We start from the raw sequence: 21,769 nt of genomic DNA, 5'->3' as shown, positions 1-21,769 counted from the left end.
TGATAACTACTCTCTGGGAACAGTTTTCCAACCAGTTATGCACTCACCTTATATTAGCACCATCTAGGTTGTATTTCCCTAGTTTGTTTATGAGGTCATGAGAGACAGTATCAAAACCTTACTAAAATCACGATATACTGTACCACATCTACCACTTCCCCCCTATCCACAAGGCTTGTTACCTTAAAACTTTTAAAACTTACTATTAAAACTTCATATTTCAAATTTGTATGAGACTTTTAAATTCTGATGTGCAAACACAATAGTGATACACTAGTACACTACTGTTAAAAAAATACAAGCCTAAGTCACTACCTTCTACAAGAAAATGTATGAAAGGGCCAAATAATTCTGCAAGTTCGAATATATGTAATTTCAATGGAATTCTTCCAGTAAGCCCCATTTTTCACAAACTGTTTTACAGTTACAGTGGGGGTGAGGGGTGTTTTTTATAATAGTTTATTTCTATAGCTTTGATGATTTAAAATTAAAAATATTTATTTGTACTACCACAGGCAAGCATGGTGCTTTACAAAAACACATAACAAGATGCATTTACAGTCCTGCTCCTGCAATGGGACTACTCAGGCTATTACAAATGTAAGTGTTACAGAGACAAGGTGGGTGAGGTAGTATCTTTTATTTGCCCAACTTCTGGTGGGGAGAGAGGCAAGCACTCTTGCAGCAGTCACTCCAAAGACATAATAGGAGTTTGTGTGAATGCAGGGGCCCAGGTGAATCGTGCAGGATCACAGCCTATTGTAGACACATCAGCCTACAGACAATGCGGGCATATTGGAACACAGTTCACAACAAAGGCAGCTCAAAGAGTTTCCATTGGTGTAAGAGTACACCAAGCCAGACGATGGTGAGGTCCCAGGCTCTATTACCGCATGGTCACCTAGACTGCGTCGGCCTCAGCAAAGGACTTGACCAGGACTAGTCAACTGGTGGACCATGGGCCAAATCTGGAACACCAGACACTTTTGAAAGGACAGTGAAATCTTGTTCTTTGCTTATTATTGTTGTTATTGTAATATGAAAAAAATGTTCCTCTGGAGTCTACACCTTGACTATTCCTTGACCATGAAATTTGGACCTTGACAAAAAGTAATTCACTGCCGCTGAGCAGCCTGACCTTCCCCTTGCCCTGAGAGATCCCCCCACTGCCAGTCTAACCTCTCCCCCGCCCATACGGAGACTTCTCAGGGGCGGGGCGCCTGCCTGGCCCTCAGAGCTCCGAAACCTGAAACACAAATCCCTGCTGCGCTTGCCCATGTCACGGACCGAGGAGCAAAAGAAGTCTCTATTGCACGTGCGCAGGCGGAGCCGTGAGGAGTACAAGGTTCTGGTTTGCCCCTGTGCATCCTTTGTCAAGGACGGGTGGGGAGACGAGAGAAAGCGAGAAGGTTGCTGCGCCTGCGCAAACGGGGTCGTCAATGGCCCGGCCTAAAAACAAGCTGTACTACGCCTGCGCGACTGTGAAACTGGGTAAAGACGGGAGAGACCGTAATCTCGCGCCACGAGACAAGAAGGAGACTGTGCTGTGCTTGCGTGCTGGGGGGAGGGGGAGGAAGCTGCGTTGCGCGTGCGCGGCTTTGTGCGGGAGCGGTGCTGACTCAGCCGTGCTCCTGGGCTGGAATCCTGAGCGGTTGCCAGGGTGACGGGACTACAACATGGCGCCCTGACAGTTCTGTCGGGGGGGGTGGGCGCTGCAGAGAAGGCCTCAGCCTTTCCCTCCCCGTCCTCACACCGCTGAGGAGCCGCAGGATGAACAGTAGGGGCGGAGAGGGACGGGTCCCGGTGGCGGTGTGAGGGGAGCGAGCCTCCCCGTGGGCTGGGGGAGCGCGGGAGAGGGCCTCCCGCTGTGGGGAGGGTCCCGGCAGGGCGGGTGCTTCTGTGGGGAGCGGGAGGGACAGTTTCTCTGTGGAGAGAGAAGGAAACGCGGAGCGGGAGGCGCTTCCGGGGTGCAGCAGGCAGGATGTGTAAGTGGGAGCGGGATCGCCGTAGGTTGGCAGTGGGTCCTGCTGCAGCGAGCAGACCCTCCTGGGGCAGGGAGAATGGAGATACAGTGTGAGGAGGAGGGTGAGCGGGTGTCTAAGTCTTGCTATGGAAGGGATGCATGAGGGGCTTGTGCCCCATTTCTGTTATGTGTGGGTGGGGCACCCTATGTGGAGGACCAGGCTCCAGTGTCAGATCCATTTGGAACAGAAATGGGCCCTGCTATTGGGTGGAATATGCATGTTGGACTATGGGTTGGTGGGAGGCGGACCAGATCCTACTCTGCAAAGATATATGAGGGAGATAAGTAGCAGGGGGAAGGACCTGCCCTCTTATTACTAATATTAGTAAAGTAGCACCAAAAGACCCCTCTCAACCTCTCGGTTGGTTTTGATGCTGTTGATCATCTTTTCCTTGACTTTTTGCCCCCTCTTCTGGTTTTCCTCCTACCCATCCAGTCATTCCTTCATCAGGTTCTGTCCTTGGCCTTTTGATTGTCTCACTTTACAGGCTGACCCTGGACAATATCTTCTCCTTACATGGTTTCAAATATCAACTGTGTGCTGATGACTTTCAAAACTTTCTCTCTACCACTGACCTGTCTCTTTCTAAACAATCCCAACTAATATCCCAAAGGAAATGTCAGAGAGATACATGCATCCGACAAAGTGGGTATTCACCCACGAAAGCTTATGCTCCAATATGTCTGTTAGTCTATAAGGTGCCACAGGACTCTTTGCCGCTTTTACAGATCCAGACTAACACGGCTACCCCTCTGATCAGAGAGATACATTATCTTCTCAATTTAAACTGAACATGGCCCAAAACAATCTCTTAAACTTTCCTCACACACCTCCTCTTCCCCTTTTTTTATCACTGTTGGCATCACCACCACCATTCTTTTTATTACTTACACTGAACACGGGTTTTATTTTTAATTTATGCCTTTCTGTTGGCCCACGCATCCAGGCCATATCCAAATCCTACAGCTTCTTCCTCCTCAACATTTCCATACTCCATCCTTTCCTTTCCATCTCCACACCCAAATTTCTGGTTTGGTTCCTCACTGTATCCCACCTTGACTACTGCAATATCCTTCTATATCATCTCCCAATTCAAACTGCAGCCACTAAAGTAATCTTCCTTGCTGTCAATTTGATCACATTACTCCCCTCTCTGAATTTCTACACTTGCTCTCCATCCACAGTTATATTTAAACTGTTGATCACTCCCTTCAAGGCTGTATTTAAATCAGCCCCTCACTACTTATCCTCGCTTGTTGAACTTTATGGCATCTCTACCCCACCAGTGTTCCCACCCTCATCTGAAGATTTGTGTGTCTTTCATATGGCCATGTCTGCATTGTTAGACCTCCCCGAATCTGCAAGACTTCTACCCTCTCGCTCTTAGAAACCTACTTCTCCCACACTACCTATAGTGTGTTTTGTTGATTTGTATAGGAAATCATTTTGTTTTCCTTCCCTGACTTCTGTCTGCTTTTCTGTCTATCCTGAAATTGTGAAATTCTTGAAACAGGTTTCAGAGTAACAGCCGTGTTAGTCTGTATTCGCAAAAAGAAAAGGAGTACTTGTGGCACCTTAGAGACTAACCAATTTCTTTGAGCATAAGCTTTCGTGAGCTACAGCTCACTTCATCGATGAAGTGAGCTGTAGCTCACGAAAGCTTATGCTCAAATAAATTGGTTAGTTTCTAAGGTGCCACAAGTACTCCTTTTCTTCTTGAAACAGGGACATCCTTTCTTCTATGTCTAAAAAGTGCCTTGTTTGTTATGGATACTACTGAAATCAATTCCTAATTAGGGATTAGGCCCTTTCTGTTCTAGATATTGTATACACCATTGTGGATAAAAATGATGTTTATTTAAAAATTTAAATCAAATTTTTATTTAAATGGTTGAAGTAAAAAAATCATTTAAAAACATTTTTAGTTCTTTACTTTCTTTCCATTTTAAAGTCTTAAGTTGCTAATGTGGATGTTTTATACTTGTTTCCTAATTATTAGTAGAATTTCAGGCTTTATAGAGATTTTTTCCTACTGAAAGCTTCACACATAAAATGCGCATCTGTACTGAAAAGTCAAGTGTACATCCTCTAACATTGTTCCTTTGACACCACCATAAACTCAGATAACCAAATAGCCCTGCTGTTTGCAACCAACACCACCTTCCAACGTTATGAACTTTCACAAGTAAAGAAATGCTTTGACCAGGCTATTCTCCTCCATCAAGGCTTTCAGTTTGAAGTCAATGGGATTTGTGCTCCTAAATTGTTTAGGACTATCATCAAAGGGACTTAGGTGCTGCAATGCTCAGCATCTAACTTTCTTGGTCCCTTGCCATTCAGTGGAATCCACAGCCCTGATTTAGGTTCCTAGGCTCTCTATACAATGCATGGGGAGAGTTAAGTGTTTAAGAATGGAATCCACAAAAGCCAGCATGCTGAGAAGAGAGTCACCTAAACTAGCCAATAGGAAATGCTGAGGAGAATAAGCTCTGGAATGAATGCTGGAATAAGCTCTGCCCCTAAAAGGGATTTGGGTGTCTAAATCAGGACTGGAACTCTCTCTCTCTTTCTTGTTGAAGCTGTTCCACTGAGTATAATTACTTAAATATTCACTGGGCCTAAGAGAGAGAGAATGACTATGTAGCCCAGGGTTAGGGCACTCATCTGGGATGTGAGCGACTCAGGTTCCACTTCTCTTGCTCCAATAAATATTTAAGTATTTATACACAGTGGAACAGCTTTGCTAGGAGAGACTGAGAGAAACCTGCCCCAGAATATCCTAGGGCCCAATGATAAGGGCACATTCCTGAGCATTGGGTGACACAAATTCAAATTTCTTCTCCATATTAGACAGAGTAGGGAACTGAGCCTGAGTCTTTCACAACCTGGGCAGTGCCCTTCCCAGAGGGCTACCAACACTCACTAAAATAGTCAGGATACACTGGGATTAGGGACCTGAGGTAGCTGTGCACATGCTCATTGGCAGATTTCTAGGCACCTGTGGGACTTCAACATAAGAAATTTAGGCATCTAAAGATTTTAGGCGCTTTCAGAGTTTGGCAGCAGCTGAATGAAGGTTTTGAAGATCTCAAAGGCACCTAAGTCTAACATTTAGGTACCAAAAGTGTCAGTTAGGTGCCGAAGTCCTTTTGTGGATCTAGGCCTTAGGTGCTTTTGAAAATCCCACTCTTTGATGCCTACATATGGGTTTATTATTGAAAATTTTGGCCTGAATTTTTGATGTAAAAAACTTCATAATGTATTTGTTAATGCACTGAAAAGAAAAGGATAACTTTTCATTAACACTGAAGCATTTTTGTTGTGAAGTGACAATTTTTAGCCACTAAGAGAAAATTTTTAATCAAAATACAATTTTAGTGCCTGATTTTGCAAACACTCATGCTTAAAGTTACACATGTGCATGAGTAGTGCCTTTGACATAAATGAGACTTTACAGGGGCTTGATCCTGCATCATTCACATCAATGGAAGATTTTTCATTGCTTTGAATGAGAGCAGGATCAAACCTCAAAAGAGTGAAGCTTTGTATCTGCTTCAGTGTTTTCCAGGATCAGGGTCTTTAATATTTGTTTTTGCGTACAGCTCCTTTTTGTAAAATTCGAATGATACCCTAGCATAGTGGCTTTTTTAAATTATAGTTTAGTTAGATTAAAAATGTATCATCCAAGTTGCAATTAGCACACTTTTTTTTTTTTTCCAAATCCTCACCTGATTTAAATCAGTGATAGACAAAAGTGATTTAAATTACTCCATCCTGGTCCAGTGCTCCAGGCCTACTCTTCTGTGAGAAAAATTCTGTGGTGCGTTCTAGCCAGACAAGATGTCATGGGATCAATCAGAAAGCTTTGTTTTGTGGTGGTGGGGTTTTTTTTTTAATGTATTACATGTGCTTTTTAGCCTAGGCATTTTGAGTCTTCATCACATATTGCTGATAAACTGGAAATAAAAAATGAAGATTCTATCTCTAAGGATAGCCTGGTTTGGATTTTTATCATGCCATAAAATCAACTATTTGTATATAAGAACTAGTAATTGACTGTGTAGTATAGAACTATCAAGATTGCCAATTGTTACCATTGAAGAACAGGTAGACCATTTGCTAAACTTTGCTGCAGATGCTTTATATCAGGGGTGGCCAGACTTTTTGCCCAGAGGGCCACATCGGGGTTGCGAAACGGTATGCAGGGCCGGGTAGGGAAGGCTGTGCCTCCGCAAACAGCCTGGTCCCTGCCCCCTATCCGCCCCCTCCCACTTCCCGTCCCCTGACTGCCCCCCCTCAGAAACCCCGACCCATCCAACCCCCCCGCTCCTTGTCCCCTGACCGCCCCCTCCCAGGACCCCACCCCTAATGCCCCCCCCCGCTCCCTGTCTGCCCTGACCCCTATCCACACCCCCGCTCCCTGACCGGACCCCCGACCCATCCAACCCTCCCTGGACCCCCGTCCCTAACTGCCTCCCCAGGACCCCATCCCCTATCCAACCCCCCCTGCTCCCTGTCCCCGCCCTTCTCGGGACCCCCCAACCAACTGGGATCCCACCCCCTATCCAACCCCCCCCCCCGCTCCATGTCTCCTGACTGCCTCTGCCCCATCCAACTGCCCTCTGTCCCCTGACTTCCCCCCGGGACCTCCTGCCCCTTATCCAACCTCCCCCTCCATCTGCCCCCTTACCACGCTGCTCAGAGCAGCAGAACAGGCTTCTTGGAAAGGCTGGGAGGTGGGCAGGTGCAAGTCGCGCTGCCCGCGCAGTGGCGCAGATCAGTGGGGGAGGGACTGGGGACTAGCTCCCCGGCCAGGAGCTCAAGGGCCGGGCAGGACAGTCCCACGGGCCGGATGTGGCCCGCGGGCCATAGTTTGCCCACCTCTGCCTTATATGTTTCACAAAGAAACTGGCTCTGACAGTGTGGGGATGCATTTAAAATGTCACCCACTATGCTATCAATTATCTCTGCCGTAGTGACAGTTTATCGTTTTATTTTAAAAAGATTGTTGGGGAATGTTCTTTACAATAGTGAGGTTTGAACATGCTAAATCAATGGTTGTTAAGGATTATAAAATATTAGCAATCAGGCTTCTAAGCAGGATTCTGACACCTAGGCATATTATTCCTGATTTGGTGTTTTTGTGGTGGGTTTTGGTGCCTTCCTATATTGGTTTTTGAGATTCTGTTCCTGACTTGTAAAGTACTCCATGAGCAAGGACTGTTTATATTAATACATAGCATTAGAAAGTGTACTTGGCATTTTATAAACAGGCCTGCGTGTGCCTTGCACTGAAGATCTTACCATCTAAATCAGACAAGAAAATAATGAAAGACAATAGTTCAGGAGAGAGAGAGAGGGAGTGTGTTGGTGATGAAAAGGAAGAATAGATTTCTGGAAGAACTGGGCTTTAAAGAGGGTCTAGTTAGAGAAGTAGTGTTTCAAACATAAGAGCAGCATGAGGGAAGAAAAGGGAGAGTCTTAGACGGAACTTAAAGAGCAAATGATAAGAGTGATAGGAGAGAGTGATGATTTTATCCAAAGTGCCACTGTTAGACTGGAGAAGAGGAAAGGTTGTAAAGGGGAAGGTCACAGTAATAAAGATGAGAAGTGAAAGAGAACCTTGGTAATGAGGAAAGGGCAGATTTTGAATATTAATAAGAGAAGAAGCATTAATTGCAAGAGTGGATATGAAGGTTGGCTAGTAGAAAAGAAGAACTGAAGATGACGCCTAGATGTATTACTGCTGGTAGGTATCTGAAATATAAAGATCCACCATCCAGCTTCTGGACGGTAGAAAGAGCTTTCAGTCACTCCTGCCCCTGCAAAGACTCCTGGATGCTTCAAGGAGAAAGGGGTATGTCTCCACTTCCCTACGGCCTGGTCCATACCTAAAACTTAGGTCGATCTAACTACATCACACGGGTGTGAAAGTTCCACACCCCAAGCAACGCAATTATACCAACCTAACCCCCAGTGTAGACAGCACTATGTCGATAGGAGGGCTTCTGCTACCACCTCTTACAGAGGTGGATTAACTATGCTGACAGGAGAAGCTCTTCCTCCAGCATAGTAGCATCTTCACTGAAGCACTACCATGGTGCAGCTGCACTGCTGCAACCGTATCACTGCAGCATTTGAAGTGTAGACCTGTCTGTAGTCAAGCCGACCTAAGTCCCAATGTAGCAGTGGTTCTCAAACTTTTTTTATTGGTGACCCCTTTCACACAGCAAGCCTATGAGTTTGACCCCCCCTATATATTAATAACACTTTTACAAATGCTGGAGGCGAAGCAGGGTTTGGGGGTGGAGGCTGATAGCTTGCGACTCCTCCCCCCCCCAACCATAATAACTTCCCCACAGTTTGAGAACCCCTGCCATATAGACACCATTTGGTAGACAGAAGAATTCTTCTGTTGACCTAGCTACTGCCTCTCAAGAAGGTGGATTCATTGTAGTGATTGGAAAACACCCTGTTGCTCTAGCATGTGTCTGTACTACAGTGTTGCTGCAGCATAGCTGCAATGCTGCAGACCCTAAGTCTCCTACAGCCTCCTTGATTGCTGTCAGGTATGAGGGAGGAAAGAGGTCTTTGTTACTTTACCTCTCCCTTGGTCTCTACTTTTTGGATTCTTCTCTGTGAATAACTCCACTGCCTGCTTCCTTTGTTGTTCATAAGCTTTCCCCAGCAGTAACAGTAGCATGAAACTGACATGAATTGGTTTACCTTCAGCTCACTGGTGGAGATGGTTGTTGAACCTATAGGTGCAGATGAGATTACCAAGGACGGAATCTGGAGGGACACTAAGCAATGAGGGGACTTGAGGGGATGGATAAGACTAGCTGATGGAACAGTCAGTATTACTGGAGCAGGACCAATCAAGTACATGTAGAGAAAGCGAAGAATGAAAGAGAAATATAGTTTGGGTCAAAGACAGGATAATGATACCACCCTCATTTCTGCGCTGCCTCTGGAGATGGGTCTGATCTCCCCACCAAGAGCGGCCGTGCAGGGGAAGGACAACTCCTGTCCCTCCCCAGTACGGCCAGACTAGCAGATAGGAGCTTCGGGCTCCCAGCAGCAGGGGAGATCAGATTTCATGGAGGAGGGCTGATTTCATAGTCTGTGACATGTTTTTCATGGCTGTGAAATTCGTAGGGCCCTAGCTATGACAGAAAAAAGGCCTCTTGTATGTGCAGAGGTACCATGTCACAGAGCAGGGAGGTCATAGTTTGTGCTCTGGGATTGTGTTAATGTATTATATGATCAGTAATACGAGCATTAATAGGATGGGGCAGTAAAACCCAATTTGCTCTAATTCAATTTAATTTTTTCCCAAATGATTGACATGTGAACCACAACCTAAAGCGTAATATTGAAAATCACCCAGCAAAGACAGAATTTAATGAAAATCAACTAACGATAAATATAGAAATATTTACTGTTTACAACAAAACTTATTTTTAGATTTTTAAAATTTTAAATATTTTTGTTTTTAGAATATAAACCAATTGGTAAAATAGGCGAGGGAACATTTTCTGATGTTCTGAAGACACAGAGTCTTAGGGATGGAAAATACTATGCATGGAAACAAATGAAACAGCATTTTGAAAGGTAGGTATAGTTGATCATACTATTGCCCAAAATCTGAAAACTTTGTTTACATTTATTGGGGAAATAAATACAAATTTTAAGCCTGAATAGAGCAGTGTTTCCCGCTTGTTCAGGGAAAGCCCCTGGTGGGCTGGGCCGGTTTGTTTACCTGCCGGACTGCTTCTTGCAGCCCCCATTGGCCTGCAATGGCGAACCGCGGTCAGTTGGAGCCCCGATCAGCCGAACCTGCGGACGCGGCAGGTAACCAAACCGGCCCAGCCTGCCAGGGGCTTTCCCTGAACAAGCAGCGTCCCAAGTTTGGGAAACACTGGAATAGAGGATTCTGAATACTTGTTCAGGTGTATTGAAAAATATGTTGGCATATGTGAGAAAGGGGGAACTGAGGGCCTGATCGTATAGTGAATTATTATTTGGCATTGTGCTTACTACCTAGTAGACCCATTGATGTCACTCACTGTAGCAAATTCTATACCTGCTTGTCAACTGGATTGAGATCAGGATTAGAGAGGGAGGAGGACTGGGGTCTTTGTTCATTCCTATCTACTTTAATGAATATTTGTTCCTGTCACCACTCTGGTCTTGGTTTTACATTTGTAAATGAATTCCTACCAGAAAGGAAAAGTAGAATATGTCTGAACATGCTCGTGTCATTTTTCTTCCTGCCATAAATGAATTAGTAGTAGAAGATGGTGTAAAGAACACCCTCGTTATCCATTGTCAGTTTAAAATTTATTTTATTGTGGATCGTGTAACAGTAGTTATCTTCTCTCCCTGTATAGATTTTGTTCCTCTTTGTGTTTTGTATTTGCCTTTATTCACATTTGATTGTGTCCTCTAATAGTGGGCAACACAAGTCACAGTGGGAGCTCTTTCTTATTAGGAAAATGGCAAAGTGGGATTTACTGGACACCCACACACGGCATTCTCATCCAAATCAAGGTGCACAACCCCTAACTTTAGCATGGGGCCAAGTTCAGCTCTCAATTAGAACATTCATTTCCTATTGATTTCAGTGGGAGTTATTTTTGTAACAATTGACATTGTGTCTACGGCTTTGAAAAATTTCAGGTTTGATTCAGTGCTCTGTTTCGGCACTTATTATCAAGATCTGCAGAGATTAAGGAAGAGTGAGTTTACCAACACATCCTTTTCCTTTAAATGGAAAAAAAAATTAATCAGCCAAGGCCACTGAATATAAACTTTATACTATAGCCACTTTGTGCTGATACATTAGTACAATGGAGCCATAAACTCAGGGGATCTGGACAGCTGGAGGAACAAGGTGTATGTAAAAGTGGTTCTGTCCTTAGTTACACTGCGTGCAGCTTGGTTACAACCCAATATTTGGTCCAGAATGTTCTGAATGCGCACACAAATTTCTTGGCTAATCAATTTTAGAAATATTAAAAACTGAGAATTTGTTTAATTAGCTGTATGTATGAGGTTTATTTGGGAAAGATGCCAGTTTGCTGGTGCTGAGTTTTGGGATTTTTTGTTTGTTAACACAAAACAGGCTTCCATTATGTCTCACTGAAGTTATGATCAGTTTGTTTTTGTTTGTCAAGATTAAATCTTATTAGATGATGAGGTAGCTGGCCCTGTCACGTAAACCAGTATTGATGAGTCGGTCAGTTTTGCACAGTGTACTCCAAGTAAAATTACTGTTATTTACAGATAGTTGAAACTGGCAGTATATCGTGTGAAACAGATTCCAGCAATGGATTTTTATCAGGGAAATTCACATGGGCAGTTCAGATCTTTTGAGTATATATTTTCCTTTTTTAATGCATATTGAAATTGATTAAAAACAAACATGAAAATTGTACTACTTTGGTTTGGAAAATAACCCTCATTGTGTGAATCAATTTACTGTGGTCATGTTTTGAATTAAAATTAGGAACATTTTATTTGGGACCATTCAGAAATGCTAACATTAAGCACTGAGACCAAAAACATATCCAGTCAATCATGTTAGTTTTCAGAGATCTGTTTTAGTTTTGTCTCTCTTTTTATTAAAAAAGAAAACTGTGTGTAGAGTTGAGACCAAATTAACAAAAATAAATACTAGTTATGAGATTAAGAAATTTTGAGTGTGTTCAACTCATTGCACTTAGATGTCCACCATTCCCATATTTACGAGGGATTGTGAAAGCATCTTCCCTATGACGCATTAAAGTGACCCTTAGGTCTTGGACCCTCTGATAGTTATGAATGGCTAGAGGTTACACTTTTACTGGAATGTTCACTTATAGCTATAGGTAATAGTGATATAAATTGATCTTGCTAGTACAGGATAATTTTCTTAGTTTCATAAGGATTTTGGCATTTGGTTAACTCTTGATCAGCTTGTGAAAGGAAAAGCTTATCCTGTAGTGATTTGCTATATCTAGTGTCCATGCAAGGCCATTGAAGCCCCATAAAATGGATTTTTCCCCCAACGGTTTCTGTAGCTGAACTTCTAATGGTTAATTGAGTCCCAGGCATGAATGACATAGTATTTAATTATGTTTCAACTAGCTAGTAAAATACTGTGTTTCAGTTCTTCACACTAGTGGTTATTAATTTTTAAATTGAGTTTGAACGCTAATGATTACACAGGGCTAGATTGTGCCTTTTAGGTATAGTCTTTAGCTGTAAGATGCACCAACCCAGGAGGAGCAGTGGGAGTTATTGTGACTTGGATGCACTTCTGAGTCACAGTTCCTCTCCGATTTCTTTCTTGCTGCTGCGGAGTAATAATTTACTTCTGGACTACACCAACAGTAAATTACTCCCCACTTCTCCTGGGTCAGCCAGTCTGGTCAGCAAGAAGGGGAAGTGGAGCCAGGATATTACCCATTTCCCACCCCATCCCCTTGCCCCAGGCAGTTAACTCCCCAATTACTTCTTCATTCCTGGACCCCAGATTTGGGTAGCTTGCAGAGGGACATAAGAGGAAGGGAGGTTCTTGCTCCCTTGTGTGGGGACTTAGTCACAATCTAATTCCTAAATTGTAAACTAGTTTTCCACTCTCACTTCTTTTTTAAATTACACATTAGTATCGAGCAAGTGAATAGTCTGCGAGAAATACAAGCACTGAGGCGACTGAATCCACATCCCAATATCCTTATGTTACACGAGGTGGTTTTGTAAGTACAGTGTATTTATTTCCCCTACTTCCTGTATCCTCTATTTGCAAATTTTTCAGTAGCTTTTCGAGACAAAAGACAGCTTGGAGGCATTTAACCAATTATTTATTCCATCAAAAAGGAAATCTTTGGAAGATCTGTCTGATTCTCCCAAGCCCTTATGCCTATTGTTAAGCAAAGATATGATACAGTTCTAAATTACACTTTTCAGTTTCTTTAGAGTATATTGCTGCAAAAACATGAACTACAACATCCATACTATCAAAATGGGAAAACAAGTGATCTGGGACAAGAGATATTTTTAAGCAATTAATAAATTTATGTTCTGGTTTTACGGGAAGGAGACTTAATGCCTACTGCCCTCCAAGGCTCCCTGTACTCTGTTGCACAGATAGACCAAATTCTGTAGCAAAGCTGACTTCTATTCTATTGCCTTCATCCTCCTCACCCCTATGCAACTGCACACTATGGTTCATTGCTGAAATTAATCAAGCATAACATTTGTTGATTATTATTTACAAGGATTTTTTTTCACTATGCTCTTCAGGCTGGCTTTTGCATTCTTTGGGCCTCAGCCCTTGCAGTGTTATCCAGACAACCCAGCTTAGAAACTACTTCTCACTACAAGTGCCAGAAGAGGGAAGCTAGTATTCATCTTTAGTAGCCCATCTCCTGAGTTCCCTAGATCTAGCTACAGCCCAGATTGTCAGCCACTCTCTTGCTGCAAGATGGACTCCATTTCTGGTTCCCCAATTCCTTTTTGCCTGGCTCAACTGAACAGTGCAGGGAGCGTTCACTGTAATCAAATTATTGGGAAAGGAACATTGGAGAGCAAGAGGCATCCGTAGACAGGTCCCACCAGGGCAAGGAAAAATAAAACAAAATGTCGGTTGCCAGCTGCAGGAACATGATGAATTCCATGGCATCTTGGAAAAACATCAAGTTATTTAGCAGCAGAATTGTGAAGTCCACAGGGGCCCGTTTTGAGATAATGAGGTAGGTCACACTTCTCAGGGAGATGTTCCAGCTCCCTGTAGAGTCAAACAGGAAGCACTCTCTGTTCATATTCACAAGTTTTTCTGCAACTACAAGGTTAAACATTTTTAAAAAAAAAACAAAACCCAAAATCTCAGATTCTGGAGTAAAACATTTAAATGTCGCAATTGTGGAATAGACTGGGTCCTGCTTTTAATCATTTCACAACTCCTATTACATACATAGTGCCAGGCAAAATGAAAAAGCACAGATGGACAACAATTACCATTCTGAAGGTCATTCCCAATATAGAATTTAAGGTTGGAAGGGACCAGGACCATCATGATCATCTAGTCTAGAGGTCCCCAAACTGTGGGGTGTGAGGGGGCCTGGAGGACTGTTTGGGGGGCTGCGGCTGGGGCCCGGGCCAGCCCCCAGGTGAGGTAGTGATACCTGGCCCCGGGGCCCTGACCACCGGCCCTGCACCCAGGGCTCTGCTCCTGGTCTCCCACCCCCGTACCCGAGCTGTGGCCCCAGCTCTCTTACCTCTGTCCACGTCCCCCCACTCCTGGAGTCATGCCATCACTCCCGGCTCGTGGGGGGGGGGAGGTGCAGACAGGGGTAAGGGGGGTCGTGAGGTAAAAAGTTTGGGGATCACTGATCTAGTCTGACCTGCACATTGCAGGCCACAGAACCTCACCCACCCACTCCTGTAATAGATTCCAAACCTCTGGCTGAGTTACTGAAGTCCTCAAATCATGATTTAAAGACTTCAAGTTACAGGAAATCCACTATCATAGAAAACTGCCACTGTTAAAATATAGAATTTAGAAAGTGACATAGCTAAAAATGTGACTTATTTTGGCCAGACGGAACAATATTGGGACCAGCTCAACTATTAAATATTTTCAGATATGGCACAATGCTTTTGTATCTCTTATCAATGTTTAGTTTATACTTTATGGCTATATTATGTCTTGCTATTTTTTTGGGCGCTTCCAGACTGCATCATTGTGCCATACTTAGAGTAAAAATCCATATAGTACTTGGAAGGCTAATGAGGCTTCCTGCCAGGAGAGCCGAATGCAAAGAGTTTGGGAAAATGCCATTGTAAATTAAAATTATAAATCAATTTCAATAGGTTTCTCTAGGTAAAGGTTTGTTGAAACTGAAAACTACAAGTTGCCTTATTGATGATTAAACTGACTCTTTTGCTGAGTGGAGTACTTTTTGTCTACTTTGTATACAAATGCAAATATAATTTTATTTCTTGCTCAGAAAAAAAACCCCTATTTGTTTCTTCAGTGACAGAAAATCTGGCTCTCTTGCACTAATATGTGAACTTATGGACATGAATATTTATGAGCTAATAAGAGGTATGTAGAGCATGTTTGAGTCATTCAAAATCCTCCCTTTCACAGACCATAAAGTGGCATTAATCATACTTTTCATTTGGCTTTCATGTAATGATTATATAGTATGAAATTGAAGAGTATATTGTACAATTTTTAGGGAAATTTCTACTATTTTTTGCCTGTTTTCTATACTATATAGGCATTTTTAATTTAGAAACTTGTGCACACGTCTATTTTAAATGAGTCAGAGTAGTGACTCTATAGATATACATGATCAAACCTGAAAGGGAAACAACTCTGATACAGACTACACGACTGCTACTCTGAAACATGGAAAGTTTGTATTGCATTATGTTATACATTTTCATTATAAAAATTACCAGTTTAATGGTAAGAAAATTGTGCTCATTTTGTTTGAAAGCAGCAAATCTTTCAGTTGAAACTTAATAAAGTTTGAGAACCAAGGTAAGTCTATTCAAGAAGGGCTCATGATAGAGTAATACAAGCCTCTACAGCTTCTGCTAAACTTTATCCCCATAGAGGAAGCCTGCCAAATTACTACCTGGAACTTCCTTCATGTTCTGTAAACATTAGTTCCTAGCTTCTGATGCTAGAGCAGCTGTTTTTCAATGTAAGAATTAGGACCATGGGAGGAGTTTCCAGGAAAAGACAGTAGGATGATTTGCCAGTAACTAAAGACAATAAATTGAAGTGGAGGAAGGCTAGAGTGTGTTGGTCATTTATTTTTAGAGCTGTCTAAAGACAAAAGTTGTACTGCTTTAATTATATGACCCCCCTGCACACTGTGGACAAAGTTTCAGTGGTGCTTATATCAGTGTAGTTTATTTATGTAAGAGAAAGGGAATGAGCTATACTGGTCTATGGCACCTTTATACTTGTGTAAGTGCATCCACACAAGGGGTTGTTCTAGTATTTCTATAGCAATTTAAAGAAAAATCACATCCCTAACCAACAGTTATGCCAGTACAAAAACTATGTAGACAAGGCCACATAGACATTTTGAGAGCTGGATAATGGTTGCTGGCTGGGGCTAGGGAGGTTGTTATTGAAGTTTAATGTGCAGCGATTTCAAAATTTAAAATAGTCATTAGAAAAAACAACATGCCCAGGGTATGATATGTGGTACTTTAAAACCCAAATAAGCAAATAATTGCATGCTGAGTTACAATCTAGAGAAAAGTTCCTACTAACTTTGAGGAGACCATGCTTTCAGACCTCTGCAATGGTGAATAACCCTGTTTTTTTATCTATACTTAGATCAAAAGCTGAAATTAGAATGCCGAAAAATAGTTGAACTATGCTTGTCATTGTAAAAGTTGAGTCATGCAGTAGCTCGTGTCTTTGTTATTAAAACATAAATAATAGCCTTATAATAAGTCTAGTCTTCAGACTTGTGGTATCCTTAGTAAGTCTGAGTCAGTAATGTAAGGGGCTGTCATCTACAATGGATTAATCGGATGGATTGTAAGCAAAACTTTCTGCTTCCAGGAAACCGATTTGAGCGTTACTTATTTCAGTTCTGAAAAATTAAAATGTTTAGGTTTGTACTTCAGAACTGACTGAAGCATTTGCTGTGTCCCTTATTGTTCAGCTTAACTGTGAAGCTCACACCTATAATTTAATAAACAAAACCACCATATTAAATATTTCTTGTAAATGGAATTAACAGAATTCCAGTACTTTCAGCAATGAGTCCGTTTTCCTTACGTAGGCATACAAGACCCAGAGCTCCTGAGCTACAAAATCTTTAAAAGCCATTAGATCCTGTCAATAGGGTACTGGAGTCCAGGATTCTGCTCCCAGCGTACACTGATCTGCTGCTTGGCTTTTGGCATGTCATGTCAATTCCGTGCTTGTTTCCTCTCCCAACCTCTATCTTGTCTAATCTATTTAGATAGTAAGCTTTGTGAATAGGGACCACCTCTCACTGTGTGTGTACAGTGGCTAGGGCCTGTAGGTGTTACTGAAATAAAAGTAATGGTCTTCCATCACAGGCACTTGGGTTTCAACAACATTCATCCCCACAGGGCTTGCTGACTCCCACTCTACATACAACCCCATTAGTCACCAAAATGATGCAATCACAGCTTCCTTGGAACCCTGTTTAAGAATGGAGCCAGCTTGTTGGGAGCTAGAAGAGCTATTTGTTATAGTTTTGAGGGAGGGAAAACAGTTATAGCTTTAGGAAGCTATACAAGAGTGTGTCAAATAGTATAGATATCTGAATGCCTATAGACCAACTCTGCTTTGAGTTGGGAAGGAAAAGGTGGCCTTTCTACAACTGAAGCATATAAGTAGTTACGGTAGAAGGTAGCTATTTCAGCAGAGTAGGATCTAGTTAGCTGCAGTTGGATGGATGTTGGGAGACCTAGAATGAAAATAATAGAAAGATTAGTATTCTGAACGTCCTTCCTTAGCCTGGTGTGTGGATGGGGGTGGATTTGAATACCTGACTTAGGCTTGGTCTACACTACCAACTTATGTCAATATAACTACATCGCTCAAGGGTGTGGAAAATCCACACCCCTGAGCGACATAGTTACACCACCCTAACCCTCCCAGTGTAGACAGTGCTATGTCGATGGGAGGGTTTCTTCTGTTGACACAGCTGCCATCTCTCGGGGAGGTGAAGTACCTACACCAACAGGAGAAGCCCTCCCGTTGGCTTAGGTAGAGTCTTCACGAAGGGCATGTCTACACTTACCTCCGGAGCGATGGATCCAGTGGAGGTCGATTTATCGCATCTAGTGAGGAAGATAAATCGACTGCCGAGCGTTCTCCCGTCAACTCCGGTACTCCACTGGAGCGAGAAGCGCAGGTGGAGTCGACGGGGGAGCGTCAGCAGTCGACCTACTGCAGTGAAGTCACCACAGTAAGTAGATCTAAGTACATCCACTTCAGCTATGTGAAAGTTGCGTAACTTAGATCGATTTTTTCCCCCCGCCCCAGTGTAGACCAGGCCTAAGTTTTACAGTATTGCAGCCGAAATGCTGTAAGTTTAGACAAGCCCTTAGTCTGGTTAGGGAGGTGAAAGTTGAATGCTATAGTCTGGATAATGGGGAGAAATCAGCATTGCTAAAAAGAGTTGTAAGTCCATTTACAACTCACCTTTTTAAAGCGTGCTCTCTAATTTTTTTAGTAGTCATCTGGTGTTATCTTTGAATGCCTTGAAAGGGAGATGGATTTTCTGAATATAGGACCAGGATTTAAACTTGTAATTTGATGGATAACAGTTTCCAAAAATCAAAGTTTTCCACAGGAAGATTCCAAGTTTGCTGACATTTTTGATTTTCTGTTAGGAAAACCAAAATATTTCATTTCAGGTTGGGTCAACTCAAATTGAAACATTACAGTTTAGTTCGAGTTTGACATTGAACTGCATCTATCTGAGCTGCTATGAAACCTTGTGCCCGGGTTCTTCTTTATGGGCTGGGCTCCCTGGCTGGACTCATTTCCCATGATTCACCACTGTCTCATCTCTTGTTTAACTTCTGCAGTGCATTATGGGTAATGTACCATGAGGAGCCTGGGTCATAGAGGAGAATGGGATATGACGTACCTGATCTACAGCTTCACATGAGGCAGCAAGATAACATCATTACATTTTCAAATTGAATTGTTTTGGAATTTTCTGTTCCGTGGAAAAAATATTTCAACTTTTGTCTCAATTAAACACGTGCCAAAATATCAACATTTCCTGTGGATGGAAATTCTGATTTTGAACTAGCAATAGCCACAAACGGAGCCACCAAAAAGAAAGGGCACCTGCAAAACCCAGCCAACACTTGAGACTTGCTGTTTTAAAACCTAGAAAATGTTAAGCTCCCAACACACAGTTGAACTGGAAAATAAATGAATCCTTCTTAATTTTGAAAAGTATAGTATTCAACAACTTCAAGAATACTACCTGGATGATAGTTGTAACTAAATAAAAGGATCTCCTTTTTGTAGCTGCCCTGTTCTGAAGCAGAAGGAACATATTGCTAATCTGTACATCACTCTGCTGTAGATATTATTTTATTGATGCTTTGTCAGAGAGCAGCCCTCCACAGCTGTGCACCCACACAAACTAGTTAACATCTCAGACTGTTTCACTGTGCAGAAGAGAAATGGATTACTACCGGTAAACAATATCTCTTTAGTGTTAATTATGCTTTAATTTTCTGAATAAAATTATGAGTCCTGCAAAATAAAATTTGAAAAAGGCATAAAACTACTACAAAAAGGCTTTTTTAAACTCGGTGGAGACAATGAAAGAGGGGAAGCAAATGTCTAGAACCAGCTGGTCTATACAAAGTTTTGGAATGAAGAAAATTTTCAAGCATGGGTTTGCTAAGAATAGATTTCTAATTGGAACAGGTGTGTGAGAACAGCAATGTTTACGAAAGCAGTATTTATTCGGTTTCTTAATGGCACTGGTCTTGGAAATTAATCCTATTTTTTCTGAAAAAATTCTGGTTGACAGAAATATTAACATTGGTTATGTAGATTAGGAATATTTTGAAAGTGTCTTTAAAACTACTCAAGTGGGGAAAGAATTATGACATAATCTCCTTACAAAGTTATGTTCTGAATAGAACATTTAGCGCAATAGAGCGCCTTCATTCACTATCTACAAACTAGGCACCCAGGTCTATTCCAATTAAGTAAATGGGAATTTTGCCAGTGACTTCAGTGGAAGGAGGTTAGGACTCTTAAGATCCAGAGAAGATTCCATGGATACAAGTGCATTGCAGCCACATACAAGGTAACATCTTCCTGTTGTGATTCTGTTCATAATTATTTATTGAGTTAAGCTTTTATAATGTTGTAATTCTGAAAGCTGAAGAGCATTGGTTCAGTCCTGAAAGGTGACTTGCAAAGGGAAAAAACAGTTGAGCTTGTACCTTGTTATGAAGATGCCTACATTTATTTTATTTTTTTTTAATTCTATTTTTAACATTAGTAATTCAGAGTTTGTCTGATGTGGAAGACTATGTAACCTTGTCTGCACTAAGAAAGTTTTTCAAAAAATCCCATTGTTGCTGACAGCACTGTTAAGAGCCCTAATGTAAATGCACCACTGTTTCAAGCATTGTTGTCTAATCTACATGGATTATGGTGATTGGGGAACTAATGTGGAATTTTGAGAAATGCCTGTCACTTTGTGTGATTTGTATTCCTATGTGACTTAGGCACTTATGAATAGTTGACTATGGGTATGACTACTCTACGAAATTAGGTCGAATTTATAGAAGTCGATTTTTAGAAAGCGATTTTATACAGTCGATTGTGTATGTACCCACTAAGCGCATTAAGTTGGCGGAGTGCGTCCACAGTACCCATGCTAGCATCGACTTTCGGAGTGTTGCACTGTGGGTAGCTATCCCACAGTTCCCACAGTCTCCGCTGCCCATTGGAATTCTGGGTTAAGCTCCCAATGCCTGATGGGGCAAAAACGTTGTCGCAGATGGTTTTGGGTACATGTCGTCAGTCACCCCTTCCTCCGTGAAAGCAATGGCAGACAATTGTTTCATGCCTTTTTTCCGTGCGGGTGCCATACTGCTTTCAGCAGATGGTGCAGTAGGACTGCTAACTGTTGTCTTCAAACCATCGCATTCGCTGCCACTCCGCTCTCCTGCTCTTGTCTCAATAGTGAATTTCTCTGTGTTGCCTCTCGTGGGCTCCCGCTTCCGTGGCAACTCTGCTCTCATGAATCCACCTCACAGGTCGTCAGCCACCGTTTCCGCTGCCACTCTGCTCTCCTGGTGGTCTCGCAGGGCCGCTTCCGCTGAAGCTCTGCTCGGCTGCTCTTGTCTCGCCATAACATGGCAAGTGTGCAGCCCGCTCAGCTGTTGTGTCCTGGCAGCAGACGGTGCAGTAGATTTGCAAACCATCATCATTGAACGACCGCTTCCGTTGCCACTCTGCTCTCCTGCAGACGCCATATCATGGCAAGCATGGAGCTTGCTCAGATCACCACAGCAGTTATGAGCATTGTAAACACCTCTCACATTATCATGCAGTATATGCAGAACCAGAACCTGCAAAAGCAGGCAGGGGGCGATGGCAGCAGAGTGATGAGAGTGATGAGGACATGGACGCAGACTTCTCTCAAAGCATGGGCCCCTACAATTTGGCCATCCTGGTGGCAATGGGGCAGGCTTATGCCATGGAACACTGATTCTGGGCCCGTGAAACAAGCACAGACTAGTGGGACCGCATAGTGTTGCAGGTCTGGGATTATTCCCAGTGGCTGTGAAACTTTCACATGCGTAAGGTCAAAGTTCCATGAAAGTGCCTTGCTTTCCCCTGCCCTGAAGCGCAAGAATACCAAGAAGAGAGCAGCTCTCATGGCTCACAAGCGAGTGGCGATAGCCCTGTGGAAGCTTGCAACGCCAGACAGCTACTGGTCAGTTGGGAATCAATTTGGAGTGGGCAAGTCTACTGTGGGGGCTGCTGTGATCCAAGTAGCCAACGCAATCACTGAGCTGCTGCTATCAAGGGTAGTGACTCTGGGAAATGTGCAGGTTATAGTGGATGGCTTTGCTGCAATGGGATTCCCTAACTGTGGTGGGGTGATAGACGGAACGCATATCCCTATCTTGGGACCGGACCACCAAGGCAGCCAGTACATAAACCGAAAGGGGTACTTTTCAATGGTGCTGCAAGC

General features: G+C 42.8%; 2 protein-coding genes across 14 annotated transcripts in view; one reads left to right on the top strand and one right to left on the bottom strand.

The window, feature by feature from the left end:
- Positions 1–1,207: 1,207 nt before the first annotated feature.
- Positions 1,208–21,769, top strand: part of MOK (MOK protein kinase) — a 34,846-nt gene continuing 14,284 nt past the window's right edge. The window contains exons 1-4 of one of the 13 annotated variants that reach the window (XM_073349686.1): positions 1,208–1,491; positions 9,524–9,638; positions 12,677–12,766; positions 15,020–15,117. In XM_073349686.1, the coding sequence (XP_073205787.1) occupies positions 1,440–1,491; positions 9,524–9,638; positions 12,677–12,766; positions 15,020–15,117 (355 nt within the window). In that variant the 5' untranslated portion in view covers positions 1,208–1,439. The other 12 variants (XM_073349677.1, XM_073349681.1, XM_073349676.1 and 9 more) reach the window with 12 other exon arrangements.
- The window catches only part of WDR20 (WD repeat domain 20), a 77,962-nt gene continuing 74,333 nt past the window's right edge, over positions 18,141–21,769 (bottom strand). The window contains exon 5 of the transcript XR_012159569.1: positions 18,141–18,409. The gene's annotated coding sequence lies outside the window, so the exon portion shown is untranslated. The remainder of the gene's footprint in view (positions 18,410–21,769) is intronic.

The sequence above is a fragment of the Lepidochelys kempii genome, chromosome 6 (genome assembly GCF_965140265.1).
Source record: "Lepidochelys kempii isolate rLepKem1 chromosome 6, rLepKem1.hap2, whole genome shotgun sequence".
Classification (NCBI taxonomy): Eukaryota; Metazoa; Chordata; order Testudines; family Cheloniidae; genus Lepidochelys; species Lepidochelys kempii.
The sequence above is the reverse complement of the archived record's forward strand: the minus strand, read 5'-3'. Positions and strand labels throughout refer to the sequence as shown.